At 30.2% G+C, this 23137-nt stretch overlaps 2 protein-coding genes across 5 annotated transcripts in view; one reads left to right on the forward strand and one right to left on the reverse strand.

The window, feature by feature from the left end:
- The window catches only part of LOC140061101 (SPARC-related modular calcium-binding protein 2-like), a 35427-nt gene that overhangs the window by 8597 nt on the left and 3693 nt on the right, over positions 1-23137 (forward strand). Inside the window, exons 3-12 of one of the 2 annotated variants that reach the window (XM_072107547.1) lie at positions 455-682; positions 5568-5612; positions 9616-9939; positions 10896-10976; positions 12205-12258; positions 16840-16887; positions 19048-19338; positions 21173-21275; positions 22089-22324; positions 22911-22961. In XM_072107547.1, coding sequence (XP_071963648.1) covers positions 455-682; positions 5568-5612; positions 9616-9939; positions 10896-10976; positions 12205-12258; positions 16840-16887; positions 19048-19338; positions 21173-21275; positions 22089-22324; positions 22911-22961 — 1461 coding nt within the window. The remainder of the gene's footprint in view (positions 1-454; positions 683-5567; positions 5613-9615; positions 9940-10895; positions 10977-12204; positions 12259-16839; positions 16888-19047; positions 19339-21172; positions 21276-22088; positions 22325-22910; positions 22962-23137) is intronic. The other variant, XM_072107548.1, reaches the window with a different exon arrangement.
- Positions 1-23137, reverse strand: part of LOC140061102 (dnaJ homolog subfamily C member 4-like) — a 45152-nt gene that overhangs the window by 7366 nt on the left and 14649 nt on the right. Inside the window, exon 8 of one of the 3 annotated variants that reach the window (XM_072107551.1) lies at positions 617-985. The exons of 1 other annotated variant lie outside the window; for it this stretch is intronic. The gene's annotated coding sequence lies outside the window, so the exon portion shown is untranslated. Of the gene's footprint in view, positions 1-616; positions 986-13874; positions 15251-23137 lie in introns of those variants that run through there. One more of the 3 variants, XM_072107554.1, reaches the window with a different exon arrangement.

Below are 23137 nucleotides of genomic sequence, written 5' to 3' on the forward strand. Positions count from 1 at the left end.
TTGATTAATTGATTAACTGGATTGATTAATTGATTTGGTTTGATTACTATAATGATTAATTGATTGGAATATTGATTTGGTTTGATTACTATAATGATGAATTGATTAGAATATTGATTTGGTTTGAATAATTGCATTGAATAATTGATTAGAATATTGATATGGTTTGATTAATTGATTAACTGGATTGATTAATTAGAATATCGATTTGGCTTGATAAAATAATCCATTTGAATATTGATTTGGTTTGATTACTAGATTGAAAAAAATTTATTGGAATATCTATTTGGTTTGATTATTTGGTTTGATTAATTGCATTGAGTAATATATTGGAATATTGACATAATTTAATCAATTTATTGATCAATTGATTGATTGGAATATTGATTTAGTTTGATTGATTTGGTTTAATTGAATTAGATAGAATATTAACCGTCATTCTCAAATCTCACAGAAAAAACAAAATGTCAAGCTGAGAGAGAATCTTCTATTAGTGTTGCAGCTGGCAGTTCATCAACTAATGGTGTGTTCATCCCACAATGCAATCTAGATGGAACATACTCATCAACGCAATGTCATAGTTCATTCAATTACTGTTGGTGCGTGGATGACCTGGGTAAACCGATTCCTGGTACATCGGTACAATATAGACGGCCAACTTGCGACGGCGAATCTTCTCCAGGTATGGACTTTATTTACAGTACTGTACATATTTTTGTTGTCTGTTGTGAGGCTCACTCACTTTCATGATCATGCATAATCTAATCATTTTTCCTATATATTATTATTATTATTACTATTTTTATTATATTTTTAAATTGCTTGATTTTAAAAAAATAAATCAACCTATTATATTTATTAGAGCATGATCAACATCCTTTAAATCTGTATTCAGGATTCAATCCATCTGTGAGAATTACATTTCCACAAGTGCTGTTTACACACATATGCATTTAGTGCATTTTGGTCAAACATACTACCATATCTGTGAAAATATTATTGATGTTAATAGTACAGGGTATTATAGTTTTAATTTCAAGTATTGGAAGTACAGTATGACAATGCTACATTAAAATGTTAAATATTCAATCCATTAGTAATTTTCAATCAATATCAATTAGAATTGTAATCAATACTTGATACTATCGCATTACCATATAGAAGAACTCTTGTTGTGGGAAATCCCTATTATGGAGATATATTTTGGCACATATGGCGTTTCATACTTATACTATTTGAGCTTGTATTTCAGACAAACATCAAAAGTCTCGAAAATAACTACAGACTTGGGACAATTAAGTCTAAAGGGTCTTTCACATCTGTTCCGGCACGGCAAATCCAACATCAATGTTTCGTTTTCACGACGCTCAACACCAATCAATATGCGCATAGCCGCGTACGTGAAAATGAAACATTGACGTTTTTTTTGGCTTTTCCATCGCCGGACCGAAACCGTGCCGCAACAGGTGTGAAGGGCCTGTATCATAACACTATGACCAACACCGATTATGGGAGACACCTCTAATAAGGGGACAATTCATTAAAAGTGAAACACATGCTGTTACAATTATTATATATTCTAAAACCAAAATAAAACGCAGTAAACAGGTGTCACACCACATTAAGTAATTTTTCTCCAGCCTACAAGCATTTTAAGACATTTATTAGTAAATATTGATATTATTTTCAATAAAAATGATACTATTATTTTCAATAAAAATGATACTAAACAATAATAAAACATTTTGTGATATACAATTTTAATGATGTTAATAAACCAGATCAACATGTTTTTTAGCAATGTTGCTCGTAATTTTACCTTATAATTATTCATAATTTTCAATCCTACACCCACTCATTAATCAATTTGCCCTAAAAATAGCCGCATTGACCTTCCAAATTATTTTAAAGTAAAAGTTTGGTTTTGTGACTCACATTGGATAATGATTTATAAGTTCAGTCTATGTTATATAAACTTAACTAAACCCTTCAATATGTACATTAACAAAAAATATTATTCTAGAACATGGTTGTAGTATAACAACCAAAAACATTGAGATTTTCCCAACTTTTTAAACCTTTTTTTAGGAACAAGACAGTAGGCCTACCAAAATACCTAGTTATTTTTCAACATGCAAACTTTAATAATTATTTCAGTCTATGTTAATTAAATAAAAAACTTTAATATATGAATATGAAAAAAAACCCCTAAATTTAACACGGTTGTAGATTTGTTTTTAACACATTTTTTAACCTCTTTTTAGGAACCAAACAGTGTATACCTACCTAAATACAGTACCTTAATTATCTGAAGTTTTTTATTTTACTATAATTAGGAAGTTTTCTAAATGATATATTCTGAAATCATCTGAAAGCTATCATAATCTTAATGTTAAAAATTAAAAATAAATTATTTTTATCGATTTTGTGTAGATGGCTGTCCATATTGACATAACATACTGATTACTATTTTTCTATTTAAACTGTACGTTTTTAAATTAAAAAATAAATCAAAAGTACTTGTCGCGTTTCTATTTCTACTACCGACGTTTACATTTCAAAGTTTTACGTTATTTATTGTAATCTTCTACATTATCGTTTATATATAAATAGAGCTGCACTGACGAGATCTAATAAGATCGAAACAGTACTGTCTGCAGATTGTATATATATATATATATATATATTTATTTTCTTCTTTATTTCTAGCAACGCCAAAATGGCTCAGTTATAAAAAGAAAGGGAGAAATCCTAATAAAATAAATAATTTTACAAATCTATCTACACTAGGGTTGACAGATCAAGTCAACTATATCCATTTATTGTTTATACAATACCACAATATATTTAATTGAAACCGCCAGAGCCCATTGCATTTTGGGTAATGCTTTAAACGGATATAAATGAGCAAAACTTGATCAGAAATGCAGTTGAAATATACTTTATATTTTAAATCTATTTTTAAATAAACGGTTTATTTGAAGTAATACAGCAGAAACAGACCCACAGTAAAATCTTCCTTTCCAACTAAATTAATAATAGACAGATGGAAATGACTAGCATTACATTAAAATTTGTAAGCATGATAGGATATCGAGTATGTAGTATCGTAGTATATACACAAAATAAGTGCAGTTGTGATTTACGTCATTAAGTAAAGTTCGTAGTCATTAAACCTGTGACTCATAACATCGTAAGGTAAAAAACCAATAATTGTCAAGTAGTCTCAGTGAAAATTACCTGAAATATAATTGCCAAAATGTCTAACCTTTTACATTTTTTGCAGATAGATTAAATTAGATTAGATTAGATCTTTTTATTTAATCCTTTAATATAATATATAAAAGTATAGAGACACTATAAACAGGCCAGTGATATACTGAAAATTAATTACGGTAATTGAAAATGAGGAAATATGTGAAAGGGAGAAAATGCTGCCTCAACCGTTTTTCAACAACGATTAAATATCCAAACAGCATTTAACATGATGTTGGCATGTAGTTGATAACATCAACAACATGATTAGATTAGTGTAACCGTCACAAAAAGTTGTATACATCCTCACTTATGGCGGCGCCCTACCACATGGACAATATTACTGTTACAGGGAAAATCGCGGATTACTCATTCTTGTGATATATATTCTTTAGTTACAGATACTGTATCCTACCATTAAGCTCTGTCTACACTATCAAACTAGTTTGACAAAAAAGTGTAATGTGGCCAAATATGGTCGTGATATGACATCATTTATATATATATATGGGCACATCACAATTTGATAGTTTGATAGTGTAGACAGAGCTTTAGGCTACCAAGGCTTTCCTAGTTCAAATTCAATCAGATACTGTTATAAATCCCTACACCCCAACTTGGTACATATCAAACAGATTATCTCATCTGTATTATTCAAATTAATTAATTTTCAGTATATCACTGGGCAGAATTAATGTTCTGTGCCGGTTTTTATATCTATATTTTAGAGTATCGATTAATTAATTGCCATAGAAAAACTTTAAACCATATACATATTTATCAACCTTATATTTGAATGGGCATAATTGAACAGTAATTTTCAAGGAAATATGTATGTTTTGAATTTAATTTTATGTATATTAATAGAAAGATCAATAAAATATGAAATTTAGCACATACTTTCAACCATAATTGAATTATAAATATTATGGAAAACAATGTAAAATTTGACATTGAAATTGTTGGTTTAAACAATTTTTTTATTATCATGGTTTATACTGTACTATATTTGGCTATATGTACAAAATGTGTCTTTCAAAACTTTATACAAACATCAGTTTCTAAGACAATGAGGGCGCTGTCATTTTTGTACCGTTAAATCCGTGTTCTCGAGCAGTGAATATTACACAATAACTGGGAAATTCTACAAATTTCAAAGATTTTGATTTACTTTAAAAAGTTTAGATGGTAAAATATCTGACTTTTGAGAATCAAGCTTCTGTAGTGCATGTATTAGTTGTCAATTAATCTATCTATCTGTGGATATGGATATCTGTCTAGATGTAAATGTCCTATTAAACCTTTAAAATGTTGAACCTATCTCCTGCATTATATTATTTTAACAGTAGAACCTCATGATGGAAAACCATGTTTAAAGAAACTTTTAGATGAAATATAATAATATTTTAACACTATGGCCAATTCATGTAAAAACCCCTATAAGGTGATAGGCCTAGTTTGCTGGTAAAAACGAACAAGGTGCAATAAATGTTTTAACCATGTATTAGCTTGACATCCTATTAATGGGACAATTTGTTTGATCCTAAAAGTGACAGGTTTTACTGTAAGATATCTTATAAAATGTTTTTTTTTTTTATAGATGATGTTTTTTGTTTTCATTGCTGCTATTATTAAGGATCTCTGTTAATATTTAACTTATTTTATATTAAAGAAATTTCTTCTTCAATTTGTTTTATTATTTTTTTGTCAAAACGTAACACAAATAACCTTGACATGAATGTTTAAATGTTTCTGCAAATTCTTTCATCTATTTCCTTTTCATCTGTTAAAAACCACAATTTAGATATAAAATGTTGATGACACAGTACAAAATTTCCGTTTTGTAAGTCATGCGCCCTCAACGTCCATACCGCAAGAGAAAAACCTTTCTAATTAGATTCGAGGTGGTCATGGCTTGAAATCCGTACTATGTGGAAAATTTACTAACATTAAATTTGTATCAGCAACTTTTAATTTTGTGTCATTGTTGACATTTCTCTCATAATGATGGTGTATTCGATAGAAATTCATAACAAATATACAGTGTATACATTTATTGGCCAAATAAACCAGATATATAACAATAAACAGATAAATAGTTTACAGAAAGACTCAACTACTTGAATAATAACAAGTTTTCTAACTCAACCTAACCACTTTTACGTGTTATTTTTATTTTTTTTTACTACAAACCTTATGTTATAGTTATTATCGTAAACAATGTGTGTATTTAAATTTATAATTTTGGCCCAACCATTTGTAGTTAATTTGTTGTTTTTTTTTTGTATTTTGATTCTTACCTATATACACAGATGTGCCTATATTAATAACACCTCTACCAGTACAACAAAGTCCAGGTAAAGTTCCTTCTTTATTCCTTTATAAAATTCTAAATTTGTATTACTTTTGTTGAATTTATATATTTTGTTTATATTTATTTGTGATTTATTTAAAATATTTGTTTAATTTTTTTTTACACAATGTCATGTTTCGTTGTCTTCACTTTATCACAAGCTCGGTTCACTAACATAATATTTGACGGAAGACCTTTCAATAAACCTGAAAGGATTCATTTTCAGCTGCGGTTATTTTTATCCATAAATCTCAATTAAAAGGATAAACGTCCAAGTTAAAAAGCAAATTTTGTATTTTACACTTTGACTGATGGAATTAAATTGGCTGAGTATTGAATTAATTGTTTCCATTAAATCACAGTATAATGGTTCAAGTTTTAAATTAGGGTCAAAAGGCTATGATGAGGCTAAGATGAAAACATTTATTTTTAGTTGAATTCAATAAATAAAATGTTCTTTCTTGCTTGTTAACCGTCCTCATATTGAGAACATCAGGCGCATCATTGTCTGGTTTCATTTGACATACTTGTTTTGCCTTGAAATTTGATATAATATTTTTCTTGTTTTATTACACCTATAACAGAACGTACAATATAGGGAATTTTTGCTCAAGAAATATTTTCCACTTTTTGTTGAATAAGGACATAATAAAATACTGTATAATATCTCTTACTAAATTGCAACTCTCTTTCTACTTTATTCAAGTACTTGCACTTGTATTGATGAAGGGCTACTGTATCTCCATTGAGATCCAGCCACTGATACCCACAGCATTGTAATTTTTTTCAGTAATTTGCCTTTGGATATACTAAATTTCTATTAATATAATTAAACATTATAAAGTTGAGAAAACACCAAGCTGAATAGTAAGTAATGAACTATCAGTACAATGAATGACGTAAGATGTTGGTGTTTCCAAACTGGAAAACTGGAAACATTTGTTTATATAATTTTAGATTTGAGAATAAATTGAACAGTAAATAAATCAAACTTTTCATGGAATTAATGGTTGCAAATGTGAAAATCATAAAACTTGCAGAAAGAGCTTGACTATACCTTGTTGTTTCAGCCTACCCATAAACACCATTATGTACATATATAATTGTGTAATACCTATCTAAACAGCTCAATCTAAAAACAATTGTTAAGATAAGCCTTTTAGTAGAATCTAAGTGGTTTGCAAATACCCGTTAGGTGTAAAAAAGTCCCTGAAAATTTACCCAGGTGTTTGAAAACAAACACTAATTCTATCCCTTCTCAGAAGATGTTAATACGAGTGGCTTAAAATTGTTTCTCATAAGAAATTATTCAATATGGTTTTTTGAGAAAAGGTTTCTTTGTTAGAAACTGTTGAAGGTTTTTTTAATGTTAATATATTTTGCATAATTCATTTCAAAAAGATACAAAATGAAAAAAAACTATGGGGGATCATGGTAGGCCCTGTTGTCAGTGGTTCCCATGGGCCAGCTAAATGCTCTCTGTACCCCTACATTCAGCTTTATCATGCATTTGGGAGCTACTGTAAGTTCACTTAATATTTGCAAGGCTTTCCATCCAGAAATGTCACCAACTTTCCTCTCTCACCCACTCTACTGATAAAAAAAAACACCTTCATGATAATACTACCCACTCTTAATTTTCTGTACCTAGGCATAGTTTTTTTAAATATATTTATATTTATTATAATATAATAGAAAATAATTAACGATAGAAAAATGTATACAAGCAGGTGGAAGTATCACTTATTAGATATTAGTATGATAAAAGAAATGTTACAAAACAGGTGAACTTACATAGTCCAAAGGAAATTACTTTATAAGGGGTAAAAAAAACATTTTTAAATAACAAATAAAGAATCTAAATCTTAAACTTAAAAATGATAATGAAACAAAACGTATGATATAAATTATGTAGCAAGGAACACTAAACTAAACTATAAAAGATTAACCAGACATAGATAATGTTTAAAAAAGCTCCAGATTATTTTACATATGTTCATTTTGAGAATATCTTTGTATATAATTCCAGACGATGGGAAATGGGAGCAAAGTGATTACTTCTTACACATTTGTATAAATTATTTTAAAGTATATACTATAAAAGAAAAAAAAATTAAAAATTTATTTACAAATTTGAAAGCTTCAGATTATTTTACATGTGTTCATTTTGAGAAAATCTTTGGACAAAAATGACAGTCGTGTATATAATTCCAGACGATAGGAAATGGGAGAAAAAAGTGGTCACATCTTGCACATTGGTATACATTATTTTACAGTATAAACTATAAAAGAAAAAACACTATAAAAAATGAAAAATTTATTTAAAAATTTAAAAGCTCCAGATTATTTTAACATATGTTTATTTTGACAGTCGTATATGATTCCAGAAGATGGGAAATGGGAGAAAAAAATGGTCACTTCTTGCACATTGGTATACATAATATTTTAGTATTTCGTTAACTTTTGCAGTGTTTGATACAAAAAAAGGTAACATGACCAAAAGAGGCAAGGAGATGACACTGTAGCTTGTTGCCTACTTGATGTCCAATCTCAGGATTCTGGTTTCAAATGCAAATCATGTTCAGAACATTCAGTGCTAACTGCCTATGTGACTAATTTAGAAAGTATGGCAGGCTAATTACATTTGCTGTTTTTGGAAGTTAAATGTCCACAAAACCACATCCTGGTCTGGTTCATAGCTTTTGTCAAACTCTTCCTGAAAATGGTTTACCACTAGGCAAATTTATTGCTGGTTGAACTATTAATGCACATGTGTATTCATATTTTCAAATTTTATAACTTGAAAAAATGCAGAGGAAAAAAGTAAACAATAAAAAAAAATGTCTGAAATGGCAGATTTAGTTTGTACATTTGAAATTAAGAAAAAAAAATGGTCCTGTTTTGAGACAGCAACCAAGAAAATTGAGTAGCTAAAAATTGGGATGGCATTAATTTATGTCCACATAAAATTACACTACAAGCTAATCAAACAGTTAATTATTTAATGCATGCAATCAAAGCAATTATTCATGGGACTGTTTTTATTAATGTAGTACGTTCTACAATCCACTAATTTTTTTGTTTTAGATTAACACGATTAAGAAATTTCTTAAATTAGTATACCTGCTTATTAACGGTATTGACAGATAAAAGAGAGTTCTATTTCTGTCCAAGCCTAGTTTAACTAAAATGACTATGCTCTGTCGCTGACGATGCAAATGACAGAATTAATAAACAAGAATAAATGGCAAAGGAGCAAATAGACACACAACCCACACACCTTCAAAATTAATTTAAATCCATATATAGTATAGTATATATTAATATTGTTTAAGTATTATACACAGTGTTGATATTGGACATTTCCTATGTATTGCTAGAGGATTTATATTAGTGTTTTTTTGCATGTAATAATAGTATTACAAAAATGATATTTTTAAGTGGGCTTTCCACACCTTTATGTCAGTTATATGATGTAAACCATTCTATGCTAGTTACATGCACCAGCAGATGGTATGCGTATGTTTGCCATAGATAATAAAAGGTGATCACATTCACGAATCAGTAAATAAATTAATTTAATGATAATTGGAGTGTAAATTTATTTTCTTCCGATTTAAAGAATAATATGAAGAGAATTTTCAGATTAAAATTATGATTTCCTAAAGGTGGATTACCAATGATCTATATAGTGTATCTAATAATAATACAGTATACCTATATAGTATATCTATATAGTATAACGGTGTAACCTATAATTGGGAACAACTAATTTCTGAGGGAAATACTGAATGTTTCAAGGGCCCATTGGTACTTGTGAGGGACACCCCTATTAAGAGGACAATATCATGTATCCCAAATGTGTCCCCTTAATATATTGGTTCTACTGCAAGTCTGTCATGATCATGCCTAAATGTATACCATAGTAAAATATCTAATAGCATAATTTTAACGTGTACATTTGTCTGTATAGGCAATATACAGTAGTATAATTTCTTCCATTGAAGGTTCTTGTAGCCAAACTGATCGTGCCGAATTCAACACGAATCTACGAGCTAAATTCCAAGAAGAATACAATCGTCTGCCAGCGTTGGAGACGTCCAACCACATCGGGGATGTTGAAATGCGCGTCATTCAGTGGAAATTCAATCAGCTTGATTTGGACAAAAACGATGAGATCAAACTAAGCGAGATCAAATCACTTCAGAGGATGTTAAAAAAGTTTGTGAAACCGAAAAAATGTGCAAAAACATTTTTTGTGCATTGCTCTTCTGCGCATAACGGCCAGATTACAAGGAAGGCGTGGTCACAGTGCTTAGGCCTGGCGACGAGTAAGTCCTTTATTTAAAGTAGAAATGCATGAGAATGTGAGGTTATATAGCAAGATTATCCGCACTGCATCCAATACCTGAAAAATGGTCAATGCACAAGCATAAAAGTACTACAATTTGAAACAATTTGGTAGGGAATTCCCTAAATTTTAATTTTCTTTTTAATTAATGATTATTTTTTTATTTTGATTTTCTTAACTTTTGATCGTCTTAATTTCAAAGGGTTGGAGCACAAACACATTATATTGATAGGGATAATTGCACTTTAGAGCACTGTATTGTAATGCATGTTGGAATTGAAACTCATCATTATCAATCCAGTCACCCACAAGATGAAAATTAACTTCAAAATAAAAATTTCAGCTTATAAATCATACTGGCTGCAAAAACTTATTCAAATTGACTGAACTCTCGTTTCCAACAATTTAAAGACAGCATTTGCGATTCTCAATTTTTAAAGTGTTTATAGAGGCAACTACAGTTTGATTAAAAGTGTGGTTCTCACGCTGTGAGGTTGATTGGTTTGTGAAATGATGACAAGCACGTCACAGAGCTGTCTGTTTATTAGACATTTGTTGATATATGGTTCTATTCAGAGAAATAACATTAACACTCCACGAAAATTTAATAACTTAAAATTACAATTTCAAATTTGAAAACTAATTAATACAAACCAAAGATAATTATTAGTGAATTTTACATTTAGGGATAGTGTCAAATTGATTCTACTGCAGGTACTGCAGTAACTGTTTACCCTGTTTATTCAATACTAAATCATTTGTAGAAGAACAAAAAAGGAAATTACTGCAGTAGAATAATTTTGACCACTATCCCTTGCATCCTCAAGTAACATTTTCCAATTTTGAATTAATAGTTTGTAGTTTTTGTTGTTGCTATGTACTATTTTTGGCAATACCAGTTGGATGTTTCATTAATAATTTTCAGTTCACTCCTAGGTATGATTGAAAAGGCCTTTTGGATGCTTTCCCCCTCCCCATCAGGGTCAAAAGCTGTAGCTGAGCTAAGAGATACATCAGGTATCAAAGTTTCTTTCTTTTATTGTGGAAACAAGTCCAAATGTAGATACATATCGGGTGTTGGGATGTCCTCCCTAGCTTCTAAGAACATGTACCGTATACCACACAATCATACATTAGTAACCTTTCTTTGGGTTCTGCCTTCCTTTGGGAAATTCCTATAGTAGGGAACACATTCCTGTTAAAGGGGAAATATACATTTTAACACAGCCAACCCAGGCCTGGTCTTTTAAGGCGAGTGAGTGCGATCACTCACCTAAGACTCCTAAACTGACCTTGAGGAGTGCGATTCACAACATGCTTAAATACAAACATCACACCACCTACAGCATCCTGAATGGAGTGCAATTTGTAGCACACCTATAATTTTCAAAAGACAAGGCCTGCCAACCCCTACTCAGGGTATTTCTCATTTAAGGGATACTACTGTATGCAGGGTCATCAGGAAATTGATTTATTGATTAATGGAATGCTAAGAGAAAAAAAAGAGATATCTGTATTTCTTCAATCTTAATTATATATCTTTGTACATTCTTGCATTCTCAATTGTAACATATTACATATGCTGCTTTAATAGGGAAAAAAGGAAAAACTAGGTTAATAGAAACGTTTTTTTAAACTTTTTGCCCATTATAATATTTCACCACCGCACCCTAAATTCTTAAAATATACCTTAATCTGTAACTACATCTTTAAGCTCTTAAATCTGTTCATTCATTCTTTGGTTGGGTTAAGTTGACTTAATGGATATGTGCTCTAACATTATCTACACATAACCTTTCAGCACAGACAGATTTCGAAAATCACGTTTTATGCCCAGAACACATTATTTTTACACAAGCTGCACATTACCGAAAACATGTCTTCCGGAGAACTTAAGATTAAGAATTATTTAAGGCCTTGCTTTTTATGTGTGGTCTACTAAAATAAGGTCAAGTTTTAATAGCAAAATAAGGACTACCCATATTCTGAACTTGGTTGAGATTAAAAGTTACTCCAATTAAACAAATTTAGATGTTAGAAGTTATTAAACACTTGGAATTGTATATGAATGTGAGCTTTTGTGGGTTTAATGGTATGGCATTTGCCTAATATGCAAGAGGTTATGGGTTCAAATCCTAGTGAAGTTCCCCTTGAACTTTCCCTTGAATTTTATTCTTTTGTTAAAATGTGTTTATATAAAATTTATATTATGTTTGTTTTCGTTATTCGTTTAATCCGAACCCAGATGAGGAGAAGTGTTGCAAGCGCCCTCTTTTGGAAGAAGTAAATTCACGGGCCGGTATGTTTTTCATTCTTTGATTTTTTTTTCTGTTTTCACTTTCTTGTTGTAGTATTAGACAGTAGTCTAGAGATAGATTTAGTAATATTGCATATCATTCATTTGTTGTATTGATTGTAGTTGTATATAGATAGTAAATAGAGTTATTAATATTTTGTTGGTTGATTTGTTTGTTTAGAATATAGTACAGAGTACTCTAGTTGTGTTCTATTTTTTTCTTTCTTTTAATGTTACTGTAGTTGGTAGATTTTAAAGCTCAGGTACAGGCATGAATTTTAAATATAATATTTGGTTAATTGTACATAAATCAAATATTTGTAACAGAAATCGAGACGAAAAAACATGAATTTTCCTTAATTATGGTCAAATACAAAATTTGGCAAAATTCTTCCATAAAAACCAGGAAGACTTTTTTTCAGTAGTTATGTAGTTAACCTAATGTAATAACATGTCTGGTGACTCCCTAGACGGTGAAAAAAGATGGTGGATATACGGTGGATAATTTTTGCTATAGCATGAAAATAAAAATCTGAAGTTGAATAAAAATATCAGAAATGTAATATTCAAGTTATATTACCTATATTTAGTCATCTGATGAAATTTTTTACCACACCGTTTATTTTTCATAGCTTATTAAAATGCCTCTCTATTTACAAAATTTGTGTACAAAAGAATAGAGATTTTACTGTGTAATTTGAACTATCCCCCACTGATAAGAAAGTGCTTATTTTCAACAAGCTCGTGTAACACAAATAAAATCCCAAAAATTATGAAACATAGGGGAAACTATAGATCGATAATTATTGGAATGTATGATCAATATAAATTTTTTGCCCACACCTGACCTCTAAACTCATATTTATTGTTAAAAAATTTCAAATGATTTTGATAGGCTAATTGGACAAATGTATTTTAATCACACTTTTTACATGTTTAGTGTTTTATTTTATTCTATTTTAACCAATTTATTTAGTTTCAATATAAAACAATCTTTTATGATGACCACACCCAAACTTCAAAAATAAATTTAAAATATTAACATTTTTTTCTCAAAAATAACTGCTAAATGCATGTACGGAAATAGAAGAAGTGTGATGCTAGGTTATATCAATAAATCTTGTGGACTTTAATAATCATAAAAGATATATTACACTGTGGCCACACACAAGATAAATTTCTTGTCTGGGTCTAAACCTGTATCCTATATAGAATTAACATTGGATAAGATTTCGTAATTCGACACTACGGAAACATTTCATATTGAGATGTTAGGTGCAACAAGGTATTTTGATTGGGGTCATATAACCAGTTATTAAACTGCTGATGACATATTGAAATTGACACAAAATCGCTGTCATGCGAAGACCACTCAAAATCTTTGTTTCTCTTAGCCTTTAATAAACCATAATGGATTGAAATCACACATGTATACAAATGCTGTTGGGTACACCTGGTTTGGATTTCATGTAAATCAAAAGTCGGTCATACTACACATACTATACATTACACTATAAGGATTGCGGCTATGTGCTACAAGGTATTTTGATTGGCATCGTATAGTTGGCTATTAAACCAATGGTGATGTACTGCAATAGACAACTTTACAGCTGCTTTTGCGCTTCATAAGCATTGCTTTTACAAATGGCTCCGATACCATACAATGAATTGAAATGACACTTGCATACAGATCCTGTCAAGGAGTGGCAATAGGTCCTCTCACAAAAATATCTTTTTATCATAAAATAAATAAACATAATCATAGTGTTGCAATCATTTTATTCTAGTGAAAATAATTTAGTTTGGCAAAAAGAAGAAACTTTGCTAAAACTTAGTCGTGTGCTTGACGTATAATACAGCAGTTTACAGTCCGTTGGTCTTGTGGTCCGTTGGTCTTGTGGCCTAAAACAATGTTATGCTGTGCTACCATGGTTGTATGTCAATTATGAATAAATATTTATATTGAATATAAAAGGCACGGTGGCATCCATAATTCTGAAAATTCTCATCATTTCAGTAAATATTATGTGTGTAAAGAAACAATAGATGGAAGTATAGAGTGCACAGTATGATATAGAGGATCCGTTGGTAGCCCATGCGGTTCAGACAGTTGACATCTTAAGTAACTATCTACAGGTCACACTATTATGCAAACGATCTATAGATAGGTGGTCTAGCAGTCTTTATTAATAATAATAAAAAAAATACATTACCAATAGTGTTTAATCATGTTTAATTTAGTTATTGTGAATTTGGAATATATAGCATCTGTAATTAGAACAATTTCATATTAAAATTACTCAAAACCTAAATAGCTACAGATCACAGTATTATATTAATAAATAGATTTATATAGTGCAAATAAACTATGTCTCTATGTGCTCAGCAATAAAGAGAAAGAGTTGAAACCAAAAGGAAGAGAACAAAAAGACAAAAACACCAGCTAGCATCCAAACAGGTGTATGGGGATACACCATCACCGCTAACTGGGGATAAAGTGTGTAAGTACCCCAGTTAGCATCGGTTAAGTCTTGATCTTTTCAGGGATCCGGTGCCTCCTAGCCTAGTCAGAAAACAACAACAGGCAAGAAAGGTGAACAAAAGCAAAAATTTAAAAAAGGACTGCAGGTTATCCATCTCATAGGTGGTCTAACAGTCTTATAATTAATAAAATATACAATAACAATATAAAATACCAGTAGTTCAATTTTTTTTTTTTATGAAATGAGTCAACATTTGGAACAATTAAAACCTTATTAGCAACAAATCAAAACTGTTTTAATAAGACTTGACATCGATCAGCTGAATAAAGAAATTAACAGACTAAATCGAGCCTGAATAAATAGTTATTGACTTCACTTAACCTGACTTCATGGCGAGCAAACGTCTTTTCTGGCCTGGTTTTCTTCGTATCAATTTCACTTGCCACCTACCTCTTTTACATATTCACTTTTACGACTCAGTGGGTTGTATCGACAGATCAAACAGTCGTTTCCTTCAACGAGGAAAGAATCAAAATTATTGTAACTTGAGTAACAATTAGGTAACACTCTTGTGATTTAGATTATGTTTCAAAATTAAATGCTTCCTAAATTTCAACCGCATTACATTTTTTTTTTTCAGATTTTTTTTAAAAAACTTTATTATACTAAAATTAAAAATGTTATTTTGTCTGAAAGGGTCATAGAGGTCATAACGTCATCTTCTTCATCAACAGAATGTTTAACTGTTTCCTAAACAGGAAATATACATAATATTTGTGGTAAAATTGTCATACATTTATCTAAAAGTTTGCATTTTGAAGAATAAGGGATATTAAACAAATGTTTGCAATATCAAGTAATACTAATATAGCCTAACAATTGATTATCATATTTATTAATTATCAACTAACTTGCATGATAGAATCTCAAATGCATGGCCTATTAAAGTGAAACATAGCAAGTTTATGCTATTTTATTAATATTGTATTGCTTCTTGTGTATGTAGTCAATGCAAAAACCTATCACACTTAAAGATGTATTGTCCCCCTGAAAAAAAATTTTTTGTTGAATATGCCATTTTAATATAACATAATAGTTATCCACTTTGACCAAAAATTGGATTAAAAAAATGTATTTTAACTGAAAAAACTGTAATTTAAAGCAAAAAATGGTCAAATTGGCTGCCAGCCAATAGGTTTTTGGTTGAATTTAACCATTTATTTTGTCATTTTATAAGTGAAAACATTATTGTTTCCATTTTTTTTCTATGGAAGTGATTAACTTTATTAAAACTACAAAATAACATATTCAAAGTCTGATTTAATTAATCTTCATTTTTTATGTTTTTGGGGGACAATACATCTTTAAGTGAGATATTTCCTTTAAGTATTTCATTTAACTCAATAAATATTTCCCTTAAATTGTATCCACTTACCGTAATAGGAGATTTTTTATTTTATGGGCAAGTGTTTATCTTCTGAATTGACTCAAAATAATTTTATGAAAAAAAAGTATGTAAAAATATTTGGATTTAGGTTATTTTGAAAATTTACTTTTTTAAATTTTTATTTATTTATTTATTTATTTGCTATTTTGTTAAAAATTGAATTTATCTAAGAATTTTTGAAAATTTGGTTTTGGGAACAATTTATAAAATAGATTCTTGCAAATTTTACCATACCAGACCTTATTGCAATAAAGACCTAAATTATTATTAGCTAAGCCTGATACATACAATATAAAACTTTATTTAAACAAAGACCATATTGTGCTGTCAAATAAAATTGAAATATTGTAATAAAACATATTTAAATTTTGATTACTTCAGTTGTCTCAAACAAACAAACATGCAGTTATTGATGCAAGATACCTATATACATATAGCATATTGTTCCAAATAAAAATAATAATAATAATAATAATATTTTGTTGCTATTTTAATTTCTTCTGACCAATTTTTTACCTGATAGAACTATGTACGATTTAAGTGTTTGTTTAAATTTGGCAAAAGTAAATAACTTTAAAGTTACCTAAAAAGTGAAATATGAAGTATGAAATATATCAGAATGTTCTTTTAAATCACATTTTTTTTTATATATAGATGATACACTGCTTGAAAAACCTGAAAAGACTACATCTCCTCCTGATGGTAAGTTAGTAAGATTGTAATACAGTAACCTTCAGCACCTTATATTAAAGGGACCACTTCAGCACCTTAAATTAAAGGGACACCTTCAGGTCTTTTAATTAAAGGGACACCTTCAGTGCTTTTAATTAAAGGGACACCTTCAGCACCTTAAATAAATAGGACCACTTCAGCACCTTAAATTATAGGGACACCTTCAGAGCTCTTAATTAAAGGGATACTTCAGCACCTTAAATTAAATGGACACCTTCAGGTCTCTTAATTAAGGGGACCACTTCAGGACCTTAAATTAAAGGGACACCTTCAGCACCTTAAATTAAGAGACACCTTCAGCACCCTAAATTAAAGGACACCTTCAAAGCCCTTTAAACGAAGTTAATAATGTACACTGAATATGTGTTGGCCTTATTTTAAAAACATATTGCTCCATGTTACTGTTAGCTAAAATGCAAAAGTACTTATGCACATATTCATCCGGTTACTAACACACAATCAAGTGAGTGAACAAAACAAACCAATTTTAAAGTGCACGCAAGGATATGAAATAGAAAGTTTCCCTCAACATTTCATTTACATATAATCCTGATAATGTTCTAATGGCATCTGACAGCTATCAGCTGTCAAATTTACCTCACCTCTGAGTGGCTTCCATTCCATACTTTTGATGGAACTGTAAATTTTATTCTTGAATTTAGATTGAATGAATGAAACATTTCATTTCAGTAATTGAGTTATTTGCGATTGCATTTTAACTTTTTAACCTTTTCGTGACATGCAGAAATATAGGCCTTTAAATAAATCCTGTAGAACCATTTAAAATCTTACTAAACACTAGATCTTGTCAGATTAGACATTTCTAAATACTATGTTTCGATTCTTTTTTACTCTTCTGTGACATGCAAAAATGTAGGACTTAAGGTGATCCAATTAAAGGAGATTTTTTTTCAGAATTTTGCTAGCACACTACATTTTCTAAGACTAAACTTTTCTAAAATGGTAGCCAAAAAAAAATGTTTTGGTTTACTGTACTTAAGTTAAAGAAGAAGCATTCAAAATATGTTGATGTTTTTTTTTTACAAAATCATGTACTACGCAGATTCTTGGATTAGACATTTCTAAAACGGTTACAAAAAAAACTAATTTCAATTTTGTGTTAAGCTCTTCTGTAACATGCAATAAATGGATATTGTATTCAGAATTTTACTAAAACTAGATTTTCTGACAGAAGTTTAAAAATAGATTAAAATTATCTAAAAAAAAATTAAATTGTGTTCCAACACTCATGTTTTTAACTGAGTATTAAATTGAAAATGTTGGTAATTTTAACGTTCAAACACCATTTAGCCAGTGAATATTTCTAGTCGATGAATGTGACTATTGTTTTACTATCAAAACAGACATAAACAATTAACTACCTAAAACTGTAACCAATTATTCAGTGAACTGTTACTGAAAAATGTTACTTAAATTTCAAATAATTAAATTCTATATCTTGCTAAACAAGTTCACATTTCATTTATAAGAAAATCTGAAACTTTATCAAGCACCTTTAAGTTATTCTGGCTGCTGAATCGAGACATTAGGGTGCCTCAAAGTATATCCCACTTCATAATACTACTTCAAGTTATGCCTCAAAAGGACAAGTGCACTAAAGGGATATATTGTATCAATATTCAACATTAAATTGTTGACAGAGACAAAAAGTGCTGGAGAAATTTGAATCTTAGAGTTGTCCATGTATTAATTAAACCCATTATAAATACAGCCCTGGGGAAGAACAACAATGTGTTGATCTAGGCATCAATGGATAAATAAAGCAAATAGCCTATACATGCAGTATGCTTTAAATTAATTTAGTCTTACAAAATAATCTAAAGAAATCTAAATAAAAAGACAAAAACAGTTAACATCGCTGTCAAACTTGCTAATCACCCTTAGACAGTACAACCAGAATAAAAAAATTTAATTAAAAACAAGTCGCTGTAGGTAGAACATATGGGTTTTGTCAAGAAAAGCATCTATAATATCTTAAGTATCATAAATATTTGTCTGTCTGTTACATCACAACAACATATGTGGAACATTGGAACTTTCTGTTCTTAAGATTGAACCAGTAATATGATTGTGTACGTTTTCTACTGACAATTATCAATTTATTATTAGACTACCCGTGTAACGTAGAACGTGCCGACGCTTTAGCAAAGGAAAAGCAAGCACCCGAGAGAGGCGTGTTCATCCCACGGTGTATAGGCAGCAACTACGACCCCATACAATGCCACAAGGAAGCAAAATACTGTTGGTGTGTTAATGTTACAACTGGACACCCTATCAGTGGAACGTCTCTGAAAGTTGACGTATCTATTCCTGGTTTTGCGTCTACACTGAACTGTAACCAAAATGTTGAAACGAGTACAAACAAAGTTGATTCTACACCAGCTCCTGCTGTTTTTAAAGGTAAAAATTGTTAATACACTCTTCCTCTAATTAAAAGATCATTTATGGGACCCAGGTTTTAGTGATCTTTAGTAGCTTTGGTCTCTAGAATCCCTTTAACTGAAGACCGCCACTAGAAGTGGTCTTTCAATTACACTATTTAGCGGGAAATTTAAACGTCAGAGTGGTTACTGTACTACGCTATCTCCCATACTAGAACTTTTAAACATTTTACTGAACTTTGGAAATTTGGTAAAGCAGACTTCATAACATGTTTAACAGATTTATATATAGATCTGAAAAATAATATATTAATTACTTATATAATGGTCATGGCATTTTGGATAATGGTTATTTTAAAAGGTCATCAATAAGTTATGGAATTCAATTTCACTTTAAAAGATGTGTGTGAAGTTGCATTCTAAATGGCCTGTTAAATAGATTCACATTCAGATTCCATTCCTATCGTCGATAATAAATACAGTTTGAATACTTTTAAGTCATAGCCATATATTTTTATAGTATTCTGTCAATGATGAAAGGAATAAAATACAAATTAAGTAAACATAAAAAGAAATACTGTATAGTAATAGTAGACTGTGAAATCTATGTTTAATCTGTCTGAAAAATATAAAGCATCTCGCTGACTAACTGATAGACTTTAAAGCGTTGATTATTCTAACAGATTACCAACAGATTTCCCATATATACTGTCTGAAATATTCACTTGTAGCATTGACTAACCATACTGACTAAATTCTGAATGATTGTTGACTAATACTAGACTGAACGAATTTATGGATTGACTTTGGACTGATTTTTAGATTGACAATATTGATACCACCATGAATTTCCACTAACAGACTTGATGGGACTTAAAATAAATAGATTGAATGACATTATGGATTGACTAATGGACTGACTTTTAGATTGACAATTGGTACTATGTTTACTAATTAACTGAATTTCCACTAACAGACTTGATGGACTTAAAACTAATAGATTGAATGACATTACGGATCGACTAAATGGACTGACTTTTAGATTGACAATTATACTATCTTTGATACTAATTAACTGAATTTCCATTAACAGATTTTGATGGACTAAAAAACTATAATAGATTGAACGACATTATGGATTGTCTAATGGACTGAATTTTAGATTGACAATCGAATCAACTGAATTTCCACTAACAGACTTGATGGTCTAAAAAACTAATAGATTGAATGATATTATGGATTGACTATGGACTGACTTTTTGATTGACATTTGATCTAATCAACTAAATTTTGATTAACAGACTTGGATTAAAACGTATAATAGATTGAATGTCATTATGGATTGACTAAAATGGACTGACTTTGATTGACAATTGATACTACATGTATCCTTACTAATTAACAGACTTGATGGACTAAAAACTAATGGACTAACTTTTATATTGAGAATTGATACTATCTTTACTAATTAATTTATAGATTGAATGACATTATGGATTGACTCATGGACTGACTTCTAGATTGACAATTTATACTACTGTGACTAATATTATCTGAATTAGCATATAAAGAGTCTGATTGATGGAGGACATTATGGATTGACTACTGTGACTAATTAACTGAATGTCCACTAATATAATTTCAATATATGAATACAAATGACAAAATTAAAATCTATTGTCAATTTTGATGAGCTTAAAAAATCCAAATCGTTTGCTATTTTTATTTCTCCTCTCATCAACAGAATGACAAAGTAAGGGTCAATTAATTACCCCCAATTCCCAGACAGAAAGAAAATTTATGAATATAAAGTGTATTATGAATAAGTTATTACAAATTTGTATCTGATATAGGATGCACAGGGAACAAGCAAGCAAAGTTTTTGAATAGTATCATGGACATGTTAATAACAGAGATGATGGGTGAACCAGCCTCATCAGTGACTCAAAAAGATAGGTATGTTGGCAAATACAGAAATATATCGTTTTTTATATCTTCTTAGTTTTTTCTGGGAGCCAAGGTATAAAGTTTTAAACTTATATAGGTTTCCTTCCACACATATTATGTTTTTATCTTGCGTGTTAATATTATTATTTTATGTATTTTTAATATATGTGTGGAGAACATTTATTGAATATTTATTAAATATTGAATAAACGTATAAAGAAGTGAAGCATAACAACAAGAAAACACAAATTTATGTTGAAAAATACCAATACACAAGTTAAAATTGTGGTACCAAAGAGTACTATTGTACTGTTGATTTTATTAAAGAAAGTGAATAGAAAGATATTTAGAGTGAAGGATAAATGCAGGTGAGCATTTTTTTGGAATGTTTGCAAGATTTAGTAATGAGAAAGGGAATATCAGAATATAAAAAGAATATTACAGTACAGTCGGTAGTATACTAACCCTACTCTATATATTGTATATAAAGGAGAATAAACTTGGGACACACCCTAAAAAAAAAGAAGTTAAAATTGTGGTATAGTACCATTGTGCACTTTCGAATGCCATATTTATAAAATATTCCATAGACTTGGTTCACACTTTGAATGCAAAATGCAAGGATGTAAGCTAACCACATGCAATTAGACCAATCACAAAGCAGTGGATCATCTGAACGGTGGCTTGTGATTGGTCAACTGCTCACTTGTGTTGCTTCTACGTTGTTGTATTGTGGCAACTTTGATTTTAAAATCATCAATATAGGTATGATAATTATAACAATTGTTAAAATTATTATTTATAAAAAATAATTTCTTGTAGCTTCACAGATGCGAGTAAATCAGTTACTGAACGAGTAGCTAGATGGAAGTTCCTACATATGGACGCAAATAGTAACAATGCCATTGATAAGCGAGAACAAAGAGAATTTAAATCTCAATTGGATGATCTGAGTGCCAGAAAAAAGTGCAAGAAGAACTTCATCCCCTACTGTGACAATGACAATGACTCTCGATTAACAATGGATGAATGGTTGAGCTGTTTGGGAATCAAAAACAGTAAGCGTTTTCGCTTTAAACTTCATTTTCTTTTTTCCAATTTACAATATCAAACCCGTAGAAAGGATTTTTACAGGGGGTTTGTTTTTTCAAGCAACTAAAGGAAAGATGGCTAGGTAGAAGTGGCCATAAAGGGGGAAAGTGCATGGAGCCTAAGCAACTGAAGAAAAGATAGATTTAGGCCTACCTAATAGATGAAAACAATTTGCCTGCTGGCCATAAAGTTGTCATAAGTTATGCCTTATTTACTAGAACTTTTGCTGTTGTCTCTACTGTAGTTTGAAAATGGATAAGTAGTAGTAGGTTCACAAATTCAGATTAGATAATCAAAATGCTAGGCAAGTAAAAGATCATGCAGTCAAGGGCAATAAATTAATACTGTAGGTGAAAAAAATCTTCACTGAAAAATCATCTTTGCTCTGAATGAACATTTTGACGATATGGTGAAGCAATTATCCATACCGAATTGTGAAAAAAATTGATTGGGGGTTTTATTTATTTCTTGAATAAACCTGGGGGAACAATGAAATGAACTGTTTTTCTTTATTTTTCAATCTATGTAATTAAGAACTTTGTTTCTTTTCAGCTTTAACTCCAACACCAACATCGGTGACTCGACGGGGCAAGAATCCTTTCAGTGAGTCTGTACCTCCGTTTTTTCTATGACACTGCACCCAGCTATCTGTTGTCTACCTCTCTGAGTCTTGCACATAACAGTAGTAAAAACCAGCATTCATGGATATTATTTATTGGTTCATAGCATAACAAATGCTTGTTGGTATTATAGATGCAATATAGCTTGAATATGAAACT

Source organism: Antedon mediterranea, chromosome 10 (assembly GCF_964355755.1).
Source record: "Antedon mediterranea chromosome 10, ecAntMedi1.1, whole genome shotgun sequence".
NCBI lineage: Eukaryota > Metazoa > Echinodermata > Crinoidea > Comatulida > Antedonidae > Antedon > Antedon mediterranea.